This window comes from Pangasianodon hypophthalmus, chromosome 27 (assembly GCF_027358585.1).
Source record: "Pangasianodon hypophthalmus isolate fPanHyp1 chromosome 27, fPanHyp1.pri, whole genome shotgun sequence".
In the NCBI taxonomy this organism is placed as follows: Eukaryota; Metazoa; Chordata; class Actinopteri; order Siluriformes; family Pangasiidae; genus Pangasianodon; species Pangasianodon hypophthalmus.
In genome coordinates, this window is record NC_069736.1 from 494933 (window position 1) to 514439 (window position 19507).

The 19507-nt window shown below is 41.6% G+C and overlaps 3 protein-coding genes across 7 annotated transcripts; 1 reads left to right on the forward strand and 2 right to left on the reverse strand.

Annotated features, from left to right (window-relative positions):
- Nucleotides 1-1204: 1204 nt before the first annotated feature.
- LOC113531602 (cystatin-B) lies at nucleotides 1205-3374 on the reverse strand. Its single transcript, XM_034300795.2, has 3 exons — nucleotides 3216-3374; nucleotides 2659-2760; nucleotides 1205-1811 (listed from the first exon to the last, which is right to left on the reverse strand). The coding sequence occupies exons 1-3, from the start codon at nucleotides 3300-3302 to the stop codon at nucleotides 1683-1685; spliced, it is 318 nt and encodes a 105-aa protein (XP_034156686.2). The 5' UTR covers nucleotides 3303-3374; the 3' UTR covers nucleotides 1205-1682.
- Nucleotides 3375-5226: 1852 nt separating this feature from the next.
- On the reverse strand, nucleotides 5227-8978 carry c27hxorf58 (chromosome 27 CXorf58 homolog). 2 transcript variants are annotated; one of them, XM_034300831.2, is made up of 8 exons: nucleotides 8714-8978; nucleotides 8113-8212; nucleotides 7828-7922; nucleotides 7622-7727; nucleotides 7290-7421; nucleotides 7036-7211; nucleotides 6550-6679; nucleotides 5227-6245 (listed from the first exon to the last, which is right to left on the reverse strand). In XM_034300831.2, exons 1-8 carry the CDS (start codon nucleotides 8722-8724, stop codon nucleotides 6048-6050), a joined length of 948 nt encoding a protein of 315 aa, XP_034156722.2. In that variant the 5' UTR covers nucleotides 8725-8978; the 3' UTR covers nucleotides 5227-6047. The 2 variants fall into 2 exon arrangements, with proteins under 2 accessions (XP_034156722.2, XP_026778264.3); XM_026922463.3 differs by having other exon boundaries at nucleotides 8113-8279; nucleotides 8714-8977.
- Nucleotides 8979-9504: 526 nt separating this feature from the next.
- On the forward strand, nucleotides 9505-17727 carry apooa (apolipoprotein O, a). Of its 4 annotated transcripts, none has more exons than XM_034300451.2 (9): nucleotides 9505-9622; nucleotides 10752-10847; nucleotides 10940-11059; nucleotides 12893-12925; nucleotides 15080-15134; nucleotides 15484-15579; nucleotides 15878-15969; nucleotides 17055-17150; nucleotides 17488-17727. In XM_034300451.2, the coding sequence occupies exons 1-9, from the start codon at nucleotides 9614-9616 to the stop codon at nucleotides 17533-17535; spliced, it is 645 nt and encodes a 214-aa protein (XP_034156342.2). In that variant the 5' UTR covers nucleotides 9505-9613; the 3' UTR covers nucleotides 17536-17727. The 4 variants fall into 4 exon arrangements, with proteins under 4 accessions (XP_034156342.2, XP_034156340.2, XP_034156341.2 ...); XM_034300449.2 differs by having other exon boundaries at nucleotides 9601-9664; XM_034300453.2 differs by lacking the exon at nucleotides 9505-9622 and adding an exon at nucleotides 9648-9768.
- The last annotated feature ends 1780 nt before the right edge of the window (nucleotides 17728-19507 follow it).

Consider the following 19507-nt stretch of genomic DNA (forward strand, 5'->3'; position numbering starts at 1 on the left):
TTTAACAGAAGAACAGAGAGAGAGAGAGAGAGAGAGAGAGAGAGAGGGAGAGAGAGAGAAGTAACTCACCCAGTTGCTCCTGGATCTTTTTGGCTGTTTGGATCAGAGACGTTTTCTTTTTCTTGGTTTTGTTTCCTTTCGTTTTCCTTCCGTCTGGTTTAATAAAGAACAGACTCAGCTCACACCACTGTGATGGAACATGTGATCATGTGGTGAAATGTGATGAAGAGACATACCGCCTTCTGACAGCAAACAGAAAATCACCAGAACAAACAGGAGATACTTCAGTGACATCTTTCTCTCTCTCCCTCTCTCTCTCTCTCTTTTCATTCTGTCCCCTGTCTGTTTTCTCTCTTATAAACACCTACAAGTCAAGATAAAGACCAGCTATAACATAGTTATTACACTAAAGCCAAAGGTGTTTACATCTACTGAGAGAGAGAGAGAGAGAGAGAGAGAAGGAGGGAGAGAAAGGGAGAGAGAGGGGGAGAGAGACAGAGAGAGGGGGGAGAGAGGGAGAGAGATAGAAAGGGAGGAAGAGAGAGGGAAAGAGAGACAGAGAGTGAGAGCAAGACAGAGCAGGAGAGAGGGATGGAGATAGAAGGAAGGAGGGAGAGAGAGGGAGGGAGAGAGAGAATGAGAGAGAGAGTGAGGGAGAGCGAGAGACAGAGAGAGAGGGAGAGATAGTGAGAGACAGAGAGAGGGAGAGAGGGAGAGGGGGAGAGGGAGAGACAGACAGACAGACAGACAGAGAGAGAGAGAGAGAGATAGATAGAGAGATAGAAAGAGAAAGAGAGAGAGATGAATTATTATCCTCGTGTTGTTGATTTCGGTGTGTGTGTGAGTGTGTGTGTGTGTGTGAGTGTGTGTGTGAGTGTGTGTGTGAGTGTGTGTGTGTGTGTGTGTGTGAAGTGTTCAGAAGGAAAGCAGGTTACAGTAAGTTAGTAGCTGATGGTTTATTAAACTCTGCGCTGCGTTTATCAGAGAAACAGACGCGTGTTTACAGAAAACATCATTTACACTCTTCTCTTTATCCTATTCACTTACTCTTATTATTTACATTACTGACTCAACTATGATTTATTCTACTACACGCGCACACACACACGCACACACACATGCGCACACATGCGCACACACACACACACACACACACACACACACAAATACCATACAGTCAAGGGAAAAAGAAAGTACACGCTCCTTCAATTGTATGTGTATGTTTTTATTGATCAGGGCTTAAATAACAGTTGTGTGATCCTCACCAACATCTATAAACAAACTAATAAGCTCAGGTGACAACAAACAACACAACACACCGCACCACAACACACCACACCACAAAACAACACAACACAACACACCACACCACAACACACCACACCACAACACACCACAACACACCACAAAACAACACAACACAACACAACACACCACACCATAACACACCACAAAACAACACAACACAACACACCACAACACACCACAACACATTTCAACATGTAGTCATTTTTCCCAGAAAGTAAACCACCATTCAGATACCAGGTGGGAAAAAAATAATTACACCCTATAATTCAAGTTTATACATTTTATTTTGTTTTTAAACACAGCTGTTCAAGGAGTGCTCTGTGTGTGTGTGTGTGTGTGTGTGTGTGTGTGTGTGTGTGTGTGTGTGTGGAGGCTTAGAAGTATTCTATAGGGTCATGGCTAGTTTTCGAGGTCTGGATACTGTGCAGTGAGAGTTTGTATCCATCACTGGGGAGAGACCTGAACACTCGGAGGTGCATGTATTCATTCTCACCCACCTGCACCTGAGAGAGGGAGAGAGAGGGAGAGAGGGAGGGATAGAGGGAGGGAGGGAGGGAGGGAGGGAGAGAGAGAGAGGGAGGGAGAGAGAGAGAGAGAGGGAGGGAGAGAGAGAGAGAGAGAGAGGGAGGGAGAGAGAGAGAGAGAGAGAGGGGGAGGGAAAGAGAGAGAGAGGGAGAGAGAGAGAGAGAGAGAGAGAGAGGGAGGGAGGGAGGGAGGGAGAGAGGGAGGGAGAGAGAGAGATGAATTAAATGTGAAGTGTCATGATTTTTTAATCACACCCATAACTGATGGCTTTATAGATTCTCATTAGAGAGTGATTACATTAATATTAATGCACAGCGACTATCATGATTCAGCTTCAGCTTGTCATGTTACTTCCTGTTTCCTGGTTTGTGGTGGAGGGAAAGGGTAGCTGTGGTCAGTAAAGCCTTATGGATATATAAATCCAGACTTCCACCGGACCGAGCTCTGTGATTAGCTCAGCTTTATGGTGCGAGTGTTTGCAATGGGAACATCGTAAAAACAAAAACATCTCGAGTCGTCTGCGCGGCTGCAGGGCTTCTTATACGAGAATACGAGAACGGCTCCTGGTTTGCAGGCATTTCTGTACGATGACATTCAAAAAGCACGTTATTCACCGTGTGACATTTGGAATTGTGCAATCGATCCGTGACTCAGATGGAATTTCTCTCTGTGAAATAGAAACTGGGATTATGAGCCCTGCCCTAAACGAGTCCAGAATCAGTCCTGGGTGTGGATTTGGGTTTTCGGGCCAAGTGTGGACACACCCTTAGAGACACACTGAAGACACACACACTGTCTAACAGACACAGTGATTATGAGACACACCTTAATGAAGTAGTTCTTTCCTGCTACAGTCTGAGTGCTGAATGCTGTGGCTTTGAAAACATGAAACTTTTTCCCAGCTTTCTCTTCCACCTGCGGCTTTATCTGCAACACAGTGAGGGTATGTGATCAGTTACACACACACACACACACACACACACAAAAACCATCAAACCATCAAGTTTCCTGTGAGAAGGAAATGACTGTGCTTATGGACCTCACGTATGCACGCACACACACACACACACACACACACACACACGGCAAGAGTTTCATCGTGGAGCAAGTTGAAGCATGTAAGATTAAACACTAATGTAACTTTGCCCAACTGTTTCAGAGGCATAGTCATTTGGTGGCATCTGAAGATATATAAATAAAAAGAATCATTTTTACACACAGAGAGACAGCAAAAGTCAAATCTGTGTTTAACACACACACACGGACACACACACACACACACACACACATTTATATATACAACAGCTATTAAAGAATTGTTCATTGTTAACTCTGTGTGAATGAATTAATCACTCTATACACTTGCGGCGCTCCACACTCACCTCATCACAGATCTTCTGCACCTCAGCGTTTGCAAGCTTCACGTGACCTGTTCCACCGCACAGCTGACTAGTGTACGTCTGAGCCATGTTTCACACACAGATAACACACACCTCAAGTTCAGCTTCACCTCCGGCAACTTCACCAGCACCGCGCTTCCTCAATTTATACCTCCAAAGTCACGTGGGTTCAATCCCAGATCACGCCATGCTCCCTGCACAAGTGCACTACCGAGGGTAGGGAACAAAACCGCTGCTACACTGATGTAGTGCTGAGTGTGTGAGACAGTGAGACAGAAATGAGGACAGAGCTCATCGTCTGTGTCACGGAGAGGAACTGTGCAGCGTTTCAGCACAGGGTCGAGCTCATCTTCCAGCACAACCACAAAATACAGAAATCATGATCTTTTTTTTCATTTCCTCCTGATGATTAATGCGGTTTAACTCTAATGTTAATACAGATCTTAAATTCCATCCATGACAGATTTACACACCAAGTTACTGTGGATGAATTTATATCAAATTAATCTGTATAAAGTGTTATAACCGGTGTTATAACCAGTTATCATCTCTCAACCTTGTCTTAATATTACATTATATTCTTATATATTACAATTCAAAATATTCAGAATGACACTGAAAATATTGATACAGTTTTAAATCACAAAACCTTTTTCAAATGTACAGTGTATTTATTTAATCTAGAGGTTTTATGGAAATAATTCAAATTTACATTCAAACATACAGTATAGAGAAAGTTTTACAGAATAAATCATAAAACCTCTTTAAAAATAATTTAATCTAAAAGTTTCTGAACGAGTAGTGAATCATATTAACACTTTTACTGGAAGTGAGTTTGTGCTTTAACTGAATTTTATAGTGTTCTTATTATTTTGTAAGAGGTTTATGCTGTTTGTATAAAACCAAACCTTATTATTTAGACTATCTAGTGCACTGTGTAGGGAGCTGGCACACGGCTGATATCCCACAATGCACTGCAGATGGTTAGGGTCTGAATGGTGTCGCTTACAGAACACAGAGTACCCATAATGCACTGTAATTTGTGGGGAATAAGGTTTCTAAGGTGCGATAAAGTTCTGCATTGAGCACCGCTCACGTCCCAAATCTGCATTTTAGTGACTTTGATGAAGCGTGACCTGACATTACATCAGTCCTCGAGGGCATTGAGACATGAGATTAATGTGTCATCACTCATGCAAACGCTGAGTTTGCATTAAAAACACATGATTTTGGATTGTTTTCTTCCTGTTTTACAGAAGCAACCTGCTGAAAGGACTTCAAACATTAAACATAAACATACACAGTGCTGTGCAAAGGCACGTGCAAAGAAATGCTGTAGAGTAAAGACGCCTTCAACAATAATGAAATTAAATGTTTCTACATAGAGAAAATCCCATAAAGAGCAGTAAACAGTAATAAATGAAACAAAGTCAGTATTTAATGTGACGATCCTTCACTTTAAATAAATAAAGCAGTATCTGAGGTGCAGTGTGTGCAGGTTTATAAGGAAATGAGCTGGAAGTGTTACTGAGCATCTTGCAGAAGCAGCCACAGTTCTTCTGGAGACTTTGACTGTCGACTCGCTTCTTATTTCTGCAGCGAAACCCAGCAGCCTTCATTATGTTTTTATCTGAAAAGTGTCTCTTATGGAATCTGCTGCTTTCTTTACTGACATACAAACATTTTTCTGTAACATTTCATTTTGTGCTGGAAAACTAATGTTTGGAATCTAAAATGTTTTTGTACTGAATCAATAATGTAGAAGTCAGAAAATAAACATCTATAACAAAGTTTGTACTAAAAAAATATAGGGTGCCAAGACTTTTACACAGTACTGTACATGTTATTTTGAATGTGATATTGATTAAACACAGTCTGTGTACTTAATCATTTCTTTAATATGATTCTTTCAGGAAAAGAAAACAGGAAGGATTAGAAACAGCTCTGTAGGCCTGGAGGACTCGTGTCTGGTGTCTAGACCTTTTCTGTCTCGTCTCTGTCTTGGATGTTGTTCTTGCTAAATATAATCTCTACTGAGAGTTTGTAAAAATAATATTTGTGTTGTTTTTTGTCTTGTTTTCTAGAAAACAGCCGATCATTGGTGCAGTGTGTGAATGAATCTGACTTGCTGAAGAAAAGGAGTTGTTTCTGGACTGGATCTTGACAGTGGCACTCTTAACTACAGCTTTCTCCTCGTTATAAATTCTACAATCTACAGTATGAAAATACATGAATATGCAAATTAGAAAACTCTTTATTAGTTGTGGACATGTTTTGTTTGTGAATGATTCTGTCCTTTTGAACGAGTCAATAAGTGAATGAATCAGTATCATTCCGTTTCAGGCTTCACAACTCTACGCTTTCATACTTATCCAGATTTGGTGTAAATTTATCCTGTGGTGTGTGTTTATCTGCGCTGTTATCTGTCAATTGTCTGAGTCATATTTATAACTGGCTCGCTGCACTTCCATGGGAAAACAAACTTTTGAACACTACGACGCAGTGAGCTTTTCAAAGACTGAAAAAAGTTTCTTCATTAAAGACGTTATTAAAGCTTTTGTTTGAAGCGGATCGTGGTGAATAAACGAGACGCTGACATTTTGTGGGAAAAGGTCTGTCATTGGTTGTTTGAAGTGTCAGTTAAAGCGCCTCTTTCTGTGAGACTTCACTTCAAAACAGAAATTATTAATTAATTAAGAGACTCTTCAGTCTTGACTTCATAAGTTTATTTTAAAATAATAAGTATTAATTAGCATGCGAGAAAGTGAGAAAGACAGAACGCACAGAATTGTCGTTCGACTATTAAAGTTTGAATTAAATCAAGTCCAGTGAGAGCTGATTGGACCAGGAGCAGAGTAGCTCCGCCTCTTCCTCCCACTCGCAGTCTGAAACGTCGCTTAAAGCCAAACATTCAGACGCATCGGGAATAAAAACCAACTTCTCATCAGCTGTGTGTCGTTTGTTCATCCGACTGTTGGTCATGTGATCCAGCGTGACAGTCGAGTTTTCCTCCTGATCTCCAAACACACACAGATACACACAAACACATACAGATACAAACACACACAAACACACAGAAACACACAAACACACAAATACATAGATACAGATACAAACACGCACAAACACACACAGATACACACACAAACACAAATACACACAAACACATACACACACAGATACACATATAAACACAAACACACATGGACCAGTTGTTAATTTACATTTGCATTACAATGTCATGAGACAGACGTTAGTTGTCATGGTAATGTCATGAGACAGATGTTAGTTGTCATGGCTCCCGCTCAGTTCTCACCCTCGTGTCCTCTCGCAGTGTGTAAATGCGTCTCTTGCGGTCAGCGAGTGTCCGAGCTCGAGCCGAGCGCCGGTTTGGAGTCCGGGGTCCCGGAGTGGACACTGCTGAAGACGGAGGGGCAGCTGGGGACCTGCAAGAGGAGCACAAAGATCTTAGTATTATCACTGTAGCTTTGAGGAGGGAGGAGCCATGTTGGGGAGGACATACGGGTCAACAACGCCGCCATCTTGAAGAGGACAACTTTCCATTCCGAGTTTAATACAAAATTTAATACAGTGAAATTTCCCCCAAAAAATATTATTCAGAATTTAAATAACTCAGTCTTATCTAGTGTGTTTATCGTGATGTAATTATGATGAATGAGTTTAAGTTACGTATTGATGTGTTATAGGAATTAGCAACAGCCGCTAACGTTGTTTCTACAGGTTTGATAGGTGAGGTACTGTAACGCTACAGTGGGTGTGTTTGAGCCGTTCAGTCTGATACCTGATTGGTCGATCGGGTCTTCTTGTCACCGTGGCTCCTGAAGGCTCCTCCCTCAGGAGGCCGTCCTGTGTGGCGCCCGTTCCTCCACCGCGGCTCAGCACCTTCAGAGATACACGCCTCCAGCTGTTCTCTCTCCCGCCCACATGTGCAGGTAACTCGTCCAGGTGACTCGAGTACTGAGAGGTGACAATAATCTACTGCACTGTTCTTAGTTTAATGACCATCAACTGAATAATGACCGGAACATCTCTCACCTGCATGTAGTCTCTTATACACGTGACGTCTGCAGGACGTGCGATGGTGCGACCCTGCCAGTGAAGCTCGTCCTCCATCATCAGGTCCATGAACTTCCTGTTTCCCATCATCCTACAGGTGTCTGCTGTGGCCTGGGGTCAGTAACGATGAGACGCGTTGTTAACGAGTCCAGAGAGAAAAAAAATGATCAAAATTAGTGGGAATTTTCAGACTCATGTCATACGTTAGCTCAGATACGGCCAACGTCATCGCGCATCCACGCTTCGTAAGAAAGAGAAGCCTTTCCCTTTCAGCTAGTGCATTAGCGTTAACTGCCTAACGTGTCTCGCACCTGATTGGACGGCTGGAAGAGTTTTTTCCCAGACAGGTAACTTCCTCCTCTTCCTGTGTGGAAAATCTTAAATACAATTACAGGAGGAAACTGAGGACCTGAAAATCTAAACAACACAACACACGCAAAATAAATACAGCATCTGATTGGCTGAGAGCAGTGCAATACGGTGTGTGTGTGTGTGTGTGTGTGTGTGTGTGTTTTACCTGAATCGGACTTTACACTGAAGACTCGAGTCTCTGAGCAGATTTGCTTCTCGAGGACTGAGCTGTCGAAGGACTGCAGGGGTTAAACACTCTTCCTGTGCAAACGCAGCCACACACACACACACACAATATGAGAACAGCTCCCTGGTGTCTGTATAAAAACGGTGAGTTTTAATGTGGAAGAAAAACATGAACCTTTTCTCAGTGACTGTAGTGACCTTCAGTGACCTTCAGCCAGTGAACAGTGAGTGTAATAAAGTGTAATAAAGTGTAATAAAGACTCACGGCTGAGCGCACGGTGTTCATGAGCAGCTTAAACACTTTCCTGTGCTGATGAGATCTCCAACACACCTGAATCCTCCGAGCACAAATCTCCTCATCACATCTGTACAACATCTGCAGCGTTATTCAGTCTGACTCACATCTGGTGTATTTCCTAAGACACAGAGCACCTCGAACCAGCAACACACTCGGGTTTTACAATCTCTTCCCCTCACTGTCAGGTTTCTGGGATCTACTGGGATGTAGAGTATCATGGATATGTTTATTTATTTATTTACTTGCTCAGATTAAAGTTTTACTGAAACTCTTCCTGCTGAAAGCCTCCGCAGTGCAGAGACACACAAGCCTCCTGCATTCAGTGCTGGTGTGAAAGCGGCTTGTGTTAGTCTTCTGCATTTTCCTGCTGGATTGTTGGAGGGAACTGAGTGGAGGAGTGATCTGCTCCTGATCTAGCCTTTTACTTTACATCTTTGCTTTACTTTGTTCTTAATAATATGCACATTTCCTCATTTTATTACAGCAGACTGTACTGTCTGTACTTTCACTTAAGCATAAAAGAACAGAATTACAATCTCATCTTCACTTTTTACTGACATGTACTCACCCACAATCCATGACTTCCAGTGATCTGTTACTGTAAACAGCTGTTTATTCACTTCATTAAAGTTCAGCTCTGATAGTCGTCTGTGGAAATCCACTTCCGGTGTGGGCTTGGGCGCGTCTCTGTTGCTAGGAAACAGAAAAAGGTTTTATATACACAGATCATTTATATAAGATCATTTTAGTCTGATTTACTTCCACTTTTGTGTTTAAATCTTGATCTTGAACTACTTCAATAACTTCAGTAAAGCAGTAATGTGAGAAAGAGGTCTATAGGTGAGAAAAAATAGCATGTAAAAAAAAGAAGGTGGATGGAGAAATAAAGAAAAAAAGCGTCCGAAAATAGATGAAAGATTTTAGGGCTTATTTCGTGACTTTATAGAGATTTTCTGTTTCCTTGTTTTATTATTTTTTTATACATATGCTTATATGCTTTTGTATTTCCTCCTTTAATAATTAGTCTTTGTATAATATTTATCTTACACTATTTAAAAAATCTCTCTCGTGTGTGAACAGTTTTCAGTTTCAGTTTTCATGTGCTTTATTGGTGTGACAAATATTTGTACATTTGTTTTCCAAAGCAGGTGGAAAGGAAGGGTAGAGTAAAAACAGGAGAAATAAAATAAAAAGACAAAATAAAATAAAATATTAATAGATTAGAATAAACAAAAAATAATGCAAACGATGTACATAAATTAAGAACAATATAAAGACACTATATACAGAATAATTGAAAAAAATAAATAAATAAAGAAGGATAAAATGAGTAAAATCGTGTGTAATGTGTGAATATCTAATTCATTTCCACCTGTCGGTGCAGTGCCTGGTTTGGCCGCTAGATGGCGATGAGGCGCAGCGGCGCTCTCACACTCACCGCGGAACTGCACTGAAGAAGAGCGAGAACATGCACAAGGTGAGGAGTAAAAGATTTTGGATTCCGAAGCTTTCAGCTGCTGTATGTTTACAACGTTAGCTGTATTAAATATTCACGTTAGAGCTGGTGAAATTTGTTTGGTTTGAGCTTCATGGTGCGTTTAATAAAGCTGTAACAGGAGAAGGGTAAATTTCTTCTTCGGCGGTTTTTTGAGTTAGAGATGACTCGAGTCGAAGGACATTTCAAGCTTCTTTGGAGAGGAGTTCTGCTTTCACTTTAGTTTGGACTTGTTTTGGAATAAAATGGATTTAACTCGAGTTAAATATTTCGTTTTTGAGTGATGTGTGTAATTCTGGTGTCTTTATAAAAGCACCTCGTGACATGTTTTTCCCACAAGCCGGTGAAATTTCATATTAAAAGTGGAGATTCCTCTGAATGGGGTTGTGCTTTAATGTAAAAATCCAGTATTTTATTTTATGTGGGATTATTTTGGACTAATCATTAAAGATTTGAATGCATTCACACCCCCAGTTACAGTTCCCTTTATTTCAGTTTGTTAGATTCAACCCATTTGACACAGTTTATGTTTATTGTAATTGCAGCTTTTGGCCAGCAGATGGTGCTGCTGCCTCACATGTAATGCGGCTGCGCTGTTAGGACAGATGTTTGTTTTTGTTTTTGTTTTTTTTCAGCGTGCACCATGAAGATAAGATAAGATAAGATGGAACTTTATTCATCCCGAGGGAATTTCTTTAAATGGTTATATATGTTGTGTAAAATATTTCACATGTTATTTAAAGCGCTGATGTTTACTGATGTGTTGTAAATATTAAAAAGCATCATTTCATTGTGTTTTATAAAATCTTAGAAAAGTTTATATGGAAAATAAATGTGAGCTCACAGTGTTTTTCTCTTTACATCCAGTTGTTAACTCCTTGTATGTCTGTGTGTGCGTGGGTGTGTGTGTGTGTGTGTGTGTGTGTTAGTTACATATTACACACACACAGCCACAAAATGTGGTATTTTTCATGGTTCTGTTGAGATAATTAGCTAAAATCAGTATTTCTTTACTTGTGATTTGAGGAGAAACACATGCACGTCACTGAGTTTGCGCTGTTGTGTGTCTGTTGTGTGTCTGTTGTGTGTCTGTTGTGTGTCTCTGTGGCAGTTTGGAGGCGCTGCAGGATTCTCAGCCGCTCTGGCAGCGATGGTGTCTCCTTCATCAGATGCAGAAAAACCCAAAGAGGAAATCAACATAGACGAGGTAAAAACCCACCTGATCAACCAACCAGTGCTGCAGGATATACAGGTTCTGATGTGTGTGTGTGTGTGTGTGCGTGTGTGTGTGTTGTGTAGCTCTCTCTATACACAACCCCTCAGGAGAAATTCCACTATGTGGAGCCGGAGAAAGGAACAATGGAGGAGAACGTGACAACACTGAGGAAAATGGCTGATCCTTACATTACATGGTGTCAGGTAAAATCACACACACACACACACACACACACACACACACACTCTCCTGGTGTAACCTCATATCAGGTTCATACTAATGATGTGTATGGATGTGTAGTGAAAGATTCCAGATCTCCAGGTTCATGTAGCTACACACTCGCCTCGCCTCGACTCGACTCAGCTGTGGCTTAAAGTTCTAAAAGACATCAGTATTTTTGAAGAGCTTTGTTTTTTTTTTTTTAGTTGAATTTGTATTTGCAAAACTATTTTATTTTTTAATTTTATAGTCAAATAGATTTCAAATACAGAAGAACAACTTATGAATCATCTGTATCAAATCACCCGAGTGACTCGCTTAAAAGAGTCGTTTAAATAGGAAATTTGTTTCTGTCTCTCACATTAATTCTGTCTCAGCTGATCTCACACACACACACACACACACACACACACACACACACTCTCTCTCTCTCTCTTTCTCTCTCTCTCTCTTTCTCTTTCCTCTGACCACCAAACCAGCTTATGAATCATATGAATCAATTCACCCGAGTGACTCTTTTAAGAGATGTTTAAAGAAAGAATGATTCCTTTCATGAATCAAACTCCCATCATTAGTGCACTCTCTCTCTCTCTCTCTCTCTCTCTCTCTCTCTCTCTCTCATCAGCTGTGCATGGCTTCACCTGCAGCTTTCTGCTAGTTCTATCAGAGCTGATCTCTCTCACACACACACACACACACACACAGTATAACCTGAGTAATAAACAGTACATATGTAAGGTCAGAGAACGAGATGTTGTGGTTCTCAGAAACAGAAACAGTGTCTCCATCACACTGCTGTGTTTACATTAAATTGTGTGTGTGTGTGTGTGTGTGAGTGTGTGTGAGTGTGTGTGAGTGTGTGTGAGTGTGTGTGTGTGTGTGTGTGTGTGAGTGTGTGTGTGTGAGTGTGTGTGTGAGAGTGTGTGCGTGAGTGTGTGTGAAACACTCTGCGGTTATGAGGTGCTTGGTTCAAGGTGTTGTCCGACTCGCAGTGTGATCAGATCACTCGTTACACAGACACTGATACTCACATGCAGATCCAATCTGAAAATAAAAATATTAGAAATAAAATCTAATCTAAAATTATAAAAATCTAAAAGCTGATTTATAATCAGAGCCGTCATCTCAAAACCAAATCTAATTCATGTCTAATTTCAGAATAATTGAGTGTCATTAATTAAGAGAACTGTCTAATCTAAAACTATAAAACTATCTATTTCCAGTTATTATTATTATTATTATTATTATTATTATTAATGTCTAATCCTGAAATAAAACTGTCTAATCATGAGAGAAATCTTTTATTATAATTAGTTAATTGTAATACCTACAATCTCTTACAGTTCATCTTTCTAATCAATATAAACATCTGTTTCTGTCTTATATCTACTTTAAAAGTTTAACTTTAAACTACAACCATTTTATTTTTTGAAAGATCTCATTAAAGAGTAACTCGAATGAATCGAGTCTAATCTCAGAATAAACCGCTTTAATCCCGTGGTTAGTGGATTACTCGCACTGATGGATCTGTGTACGGCGTTTATGATTAAACTGTGTATTACAGAACTGAATTGTGTTCGTCTGTGCAGTTCAGCAGTTCAGTAGTTCAGCAGTTCAGCAGTTCAGTAGTTCAGCAGTTCAGTAGTTCAGCAGTTCAGTAGTTCAGCAGTTCAGTAGTTCAGCAGTCTGATTTGTTTGATCACTGAATCTTTAATCCTCCTCGTGCTGTGGTTCAGTGATGATCGATTATTTTCCCCTGTTTTTAATCTTTATGGGTGATGGTGCTGTTCCTCTGACGGATGGTGGCCACGTCTCAGCAAACGACTCATACAGCTAAACAGCAGGTTCAGGTATACACACACACACACACACACACACACACACACACACACACACACACACACACACACACCCCCTTTCACTTTGCTGCTTTGCGTTGTACGCTGTTTCTTCACCGCTTCTGTGTGTTTGGTTTTGGCTCTGTATTTTATTATTTCTGTAATAAAGGAGTGTATAAAACATCTCCATCAGCTGATTGGCTCATTTTCCGTCCTGCTCTGACACGTCCACAGAGACGTCTGTTCTCTATAAAGTGTGTCTGAAATGCAGTTATAGAACTTTATAACCGCCTCAGAAGGCCCTAAACACACAAACATGTGATGAGCTGCCATAAAAGTCCGATCATTAACGTTTACGAGTCATGAACCTGCTGAACTTCCTGCATCAGGTGAAAGATGTTCTTATGCAACATCTCAAGCATGAAAACTATAGCCTGTTACAAACCGCTCACCGAGCATTATGGGTAACACACACACACACACACACACTACACTCTCTCACACACCGAGAATACACACCGTATAAACACTCCGTTTGGGATGGAGCCTAAAAATTACCCACATTCTGTTCTAGTAAGAACTCAAACTTTTATATTATATTATACTTTCAGTTCACACACACACCCATCACCTGTCTCTCTCTCTCTCTCACACACACACACACACCCATCACCTGTCTCTCTCTCTCTCTCACACACACACACACACACACACACACACACCCATCACCTGTCTCTCTCTCTCACACACACACACACACACCCATCACCTGTCTCTCTCTCTCTCTCACACACACACACACACACACCCATCACCTGTCTCTCTCTCTCTCTCACACACACACACACACACACACACACACACCCATCACCTGTCTCTCTCTCTCACACACACACACACACACACCCATCACCTGTCTCTCTCTCTCTCTCTCACACACACACACACACACACACACACACACACCCATCACCTGTCTCTCTCTCTCTCTCACACACACACACACACACACACACACACACACACACACACCCATCACCTGTCTCTCTCTCTCTCTCTCTCACACACACACACACACACACACACACACACACACACACCCATCACCTGTCTCTCTCTCTCTCTCTCACACACACACACACACACACACACACACACACACACCCATCACCTGTCTCTCTCTCTCTCACACACACACACACACACACACACACACCCATCACCTGTCTCTCTCTCTCTCTCTCTCTCTCACACACACACACACACACACACACACACACACACCCCCATCACCTGTCTCTCTCTCTCTCTCACACACACACACACACACACACACACACACACACACACACACCCATCACCTGTCTCTCTCTCTCTCTCTCTCTCTCTCTCTCACACACACACACACTCAGGGAAGTTTATGACATTTGGCAGATGCCCTCATCCAGAGCACCTTACATATATTTGATTTTTTTATACATGGAGCAGTTTATTGATGTTTTATACGACAGAGCAGTTTATTGATGTTTTATACATGGAGCAGTTTATTGATGTTTTATACATGGAGCAGTTTATTGATGTTTTATACGACAGAGCAGTTTATTGATGTTTTATACGACGGAGCAGTTTATTGATGTTTTATACGACGGAGCAGTTTATTGATGTTTTATACGACGGAGCAGTTTATTGATGTTTTATACATGGAGCAGTTTATTGATGTTTTATACGACGGAGCAGTTTATTGATGTTTTATACGACAGAGCAGTTTATTGATGTTTTATACGACAGAGCAGTTTATTGATGTTTTATACGACGGAGCAGTTTATTGATGTTTTATACGACGGAGCAGTTTATTGATGTTTTATACGACGGAGCAGTTTATTGATGTTTTATACATGGAGCAGTTTATTGATGTTTTATACGACGGAGCAGTTTATTGATGTTTTATACGACGGAGCAGTTTATTGATGTTTTATACGACAGAGCAGTTTATTGATGTTTTATACGACGGAGCAGTTTATTGATGTTTTATACGACGGAGCAGTTTATTGATGTTTTATACGACGGAGCAGTTGAGGGTTAAGGGTTTTGCTGAAGGGTGCAGCAGTGGCAGCTTCACTGTGCTGGGATTTGAACTCTGTTTTTTGCTTCCTGTGTGAACTGTAGGATGCCTACGGAGTGGTGAAGCCCAAAGTGGACAGGACAGTTCAGTATGGCCAAGGTGACACACACACATTCACATGCGCGCACGCACGCACACACACACACACTCATATGCGCACACACACAAACATGCACATTCACATGCGCGCACGCACACACACACTCGCACGCACACGCACTTTACACATACATTACAAAGACATGTTTCTGTTTCTATAGCTGTCTGTCTGTCTAACTATAGTTATCTGTCTGTATAACTGTCTGTCTATATACCTGTCTGTGTGTTTATATAGCTGTTTGCCTGTCTGTCTACCTGTCTGTCTTTCTAATTACCTGTGTGTCTGTCTGTCTACCTGGGTGTGTTTATACCTGTGTAAATAACGGTTGTTGTTTTGTTCCTCTTTCAGACAGTTATGCGTATTTGAGAAATCCTCCTCCGGAGTTTTATCCCAGAGCCGGAGTCATCGGATTCGCCGGCATCCTCGGCCTTTTCCTGGCGAGAGGTAACATGACCACACACTCACACACGATACTCACACGCTACACTATTAATAACTTACACACTTTTAAAGTAAGAGCAGATTGATTCATTTGCTAAATGTAATAAAGTATATTTCAAAACAACGTAATAACGTAATAAAACCGATTATAGAATAATCATTTTAAAACCCACAAATTAGATCACAATCATAACTAAAGGGGAGTGAGAGCTGATTACCCCGGAATATGTCCTAACGAGCCGTGTGTGTGTGTGTGTGTGTGTGTGTGTGTGTGTGTGTGTGTGTGTGTGTGTGTATCCAGGCTCCAGGATGAAGAGGTTGATTTACCCAACAGGTTTGATGGCTGTTGGTGCGTCTATGTACTACCCTCAAGAAGCAGCTTCCATCGCCAAGGTGTGTGTGTGTGTGTGTGTGTGTGTTGTTCCAGCCTCTAAGGGAGTGTTTTTTCTCCATTCCTGCTGAACTTTAAAGTGTTTATTATTAAGAGTCACTCCATTTTTAACCTCGCTGCAGGAAAAAAAAAAGGTGTCATGATCTGGAACGTTCCGTGTCTGTGCCCAGAGTGACATAAACACGGGGAATAAACCAGGAAAACCTTGAACTATTGACCCTGAACCCGGGCAGTGGAACTGGGGGTGCCAATACTTTAGCATCAGTGAAAACACAGAGTGTAAACTTTGTCACGTGACACGTGAAAAAACCCACAAAAACGTAAGGAGACGTGTTTTTGTGCGACTGAATCTCAAATGGAGTTTGGCTGTGTGTGTAGTGCACTATGTAGGGTCTATAGCACCACTGTGTTCTGCCCTATGTAGTGAGCATATCTAGTGAATACGAAGGCGTTTTGGATTTTAATTTGCTTAATATCAACGACAGGAAAACGTCACTTTGGGTAAATAATTAAAAATGTTATTATTGAGATTTAAACGTTACCAGGACATTATTCAGTCAGCACTGTGTGACCAATCCGTGACCTGTGCTGTTCTTAGCTCCGCCCACTTGCCCCATTCAGTTCGCTTGAACACTCCAAAGTAAAATAAACACCATGAAGAATTTCATTAGAACTGATGTGACTGTTTGGGACGGAGACAGTGTTTATACAGCGCTGTTCACACTCCTCTCACTTCCTGTTCTCCTCCCGCTGCTCGACCCGCTGACTGAGACGCAGTCTGAGCTATCACGTCACATGACGAACACGCTGAGTGACATGTGGTGAGAAAGCGACCGGGGGAGGGGAGGGGACCTGCGTTTAGGACGGAGCCGCCCAAAACACTGAGGTCATGCTTTCTAAAAATGCTGATGTTATTGATTAAAGAAAAGAAAGAAAGAAAAACAGAGTGGGTTTGAAATTATTATTATTATTATTGTTATAAAAAATGAGAAATTAAAGAATTTTTTGTATAATATTTCTTTTTCCCTCTTCCTGTATTGCTTTTCTCTCACTGTGTGTGTGTGTGTGTGTGTGTTTCTGTAAACAGAGTACAGGTGATGCTGTGTATGAATTCACACTTCAGGCTTACGTCACTGTTGAAAAGCTCGTTAAAGGAAAGTCTGCAGTGAAGCCCGAGGAGAAAGTGAGTGTGTGTGTGTGTGTGTGTGTGTGTGTGTGTGTGTTTACGTCTCCATGAACACACTCGAGTCGGGGTCGAGTGGTGGAAAGGGGCGGGGCTTCGTGGCAGGGGTTTCAGGGCGGGGTTACAGGGTGGGGTATTGGGAGTTTGCGGTCTCTCACATGTTCAGGTTTCTATAATATAAAATGGATGTGTGTGTGTATGTGATTGTGTGTGTGTGTGTGTGTGTGTGTGTTTGTGCGTGTGTGTGTCAGTACGGTAACTAACATGCAGCCAGAAGTTTCACATGTGTGTTTCGGTGCACACCATGACCTTTGACCTTTCTTTAATTGTACCACAGGCGAGGAAGACAGAGGAGAAACCGGCCAGCGCAGAAACGAAAGCATAGGTCCAGGAAATGATGTCACAACAGAGCTTCTGCTTTTGCACTAGCCACGCCCCCTCCCACAGTCAGTCACAGCAGAAGGGGCGGGGCCTGTCGAAGCGATTTTAACCTTGAGAATGTGGGTGAAGCCTGCTGAAACGGTATTTTAATGTATATTTATGTACAAACGCAAATAAAAACACTCTACAGATATTATTCTACCAGTGGCCTTAATTTAATAACTGTTTATTATTAATATTGTTCATTATTTACATCATGGTTTTATATCTGGAACTAGAATCATTTAGTGCATCAGTTAACATGAATAAACTTAATAAGCATAATTAATAATCATTTCATACACAATTATGAATATTCATTAACATAGTCATTGAGCCTGGTGTTAATTGGTATTAATTGTTAATGTGTATTGTTAATGTTTTTTTTTTTTTATTCCTGAGAAGTAGAACAAGTGCGTGTGTGTGTGTTTGTGTATGGATGTGGGTGTGTGTTTAGGTGTGTGTTTAGGTGTGTGTGTGGGTGTGGGTAGGTGTGCGTATGGGTGTGCGTATGGGTGTGCGTATGGGTGTGTGTATGGGTGTGTGTATGGGTGTGTGTATGGGTGTGTGTGCGTGTGTGTGTGTGTGTGTGTGTGTGTGTGTGTGCGTGTGCGGAACAGGCGGAGGGTTTCTGAGAAGCTCGGCTGTGTGTGTTGTGTTTGTATCACTGTGGAAAACCAGCGCAGTCCAAAAACAGACATCTGAGTTTGTTCCAAAACACGGTCACATGACTTTGCGAGTGTGACCTCAGAACATCAAGCCTGTATCTTTACTCTGTGAGCACATTCAGTCCCGGAGCCAAGCTTTACCCCTTCACACCCCCGCAATCCTCCTTCCTGTAGTTTCACACAAAACACACACACAGAAGGAAACACACAACTTCCACACTGCTGTAGTGATCTTTGATCAGCACTAATAATAACACACACCTGTTTTCACACCAGCTACAGATCTGGAGCACTTTTTTTAGCTTAAACTGAGCGGCACGGTGTTTCCTCTCAGCGCCGGGGTCCTGAGTTTGATCCTGAGCTCAGGGTGCTGTCTGTGGTGCTGTCTGCGTGGGCTTCCTCTGGGTTCTCGGGTTTCCTCCCACCTCCAAAAAACACGTCAGTATCTGGAGAGGCTACTTTAAATCGCCCCTAGCGAGTGAGTGAGTGTGTGTGTGAATGTGTGTGTGCATGGTAATGAACTGGTGTCCCATCGGGGGTGATTTCTCTCGCCTCGCAGCCAGGCGTAGATTCTGGATCCACAGCGACGCTGACCAGGATAACACGCTTACTGAACATGAAGGAATGAAAGAAATGTTTGTGTAACACTTCTGGTGTTGGGAAAAGGCAGCACTGATAGACTGAAAAACAACAAGACTGGGACATTTGGGAAAACACTCAACAGCAGCATTTTTAACAGTGACAATGTTTAAAAATAAACTATTCTGTGTTCTGGCATTTGGGACGGAGCTTTAAGTCAGTGTTTATAGCTGGGGGTCAAACAGACGGACGTGTATCCGAGAGAAAATAAATCCATAAATCCAAGACGCAGGACAGAAGCTAAAACAGCATGCTTTATAAACAGGGCAATTTCCAACAGAGAGAAGGGACTAGAACACCGAGGTGGATCAAACCTTCACACTAATGAGAGTAATTAACAGGTGTAGGCGCTGAAACGAGGGTCAGAAACCTTTTCAGCACACACTCCTCCTTCTGATACGGCGGTTATTCTGCTCTAATAAATCTCTCAGTGCGGCTCAGTTAATCATTCAAGTCTGAAGCTGATATTTTTGTGATGATTCATTTCCTCAGCAGGAACTTTCAAATGAAAGGAATGTAATGTAATGAACAAGTTTATTATCACTAATGAGATTATAAGAGATTATAAACAATCTATGGTACTGTTCTACTGATTAAGAGCTTCATAAGCTGCACACGGCCGCACTTTAC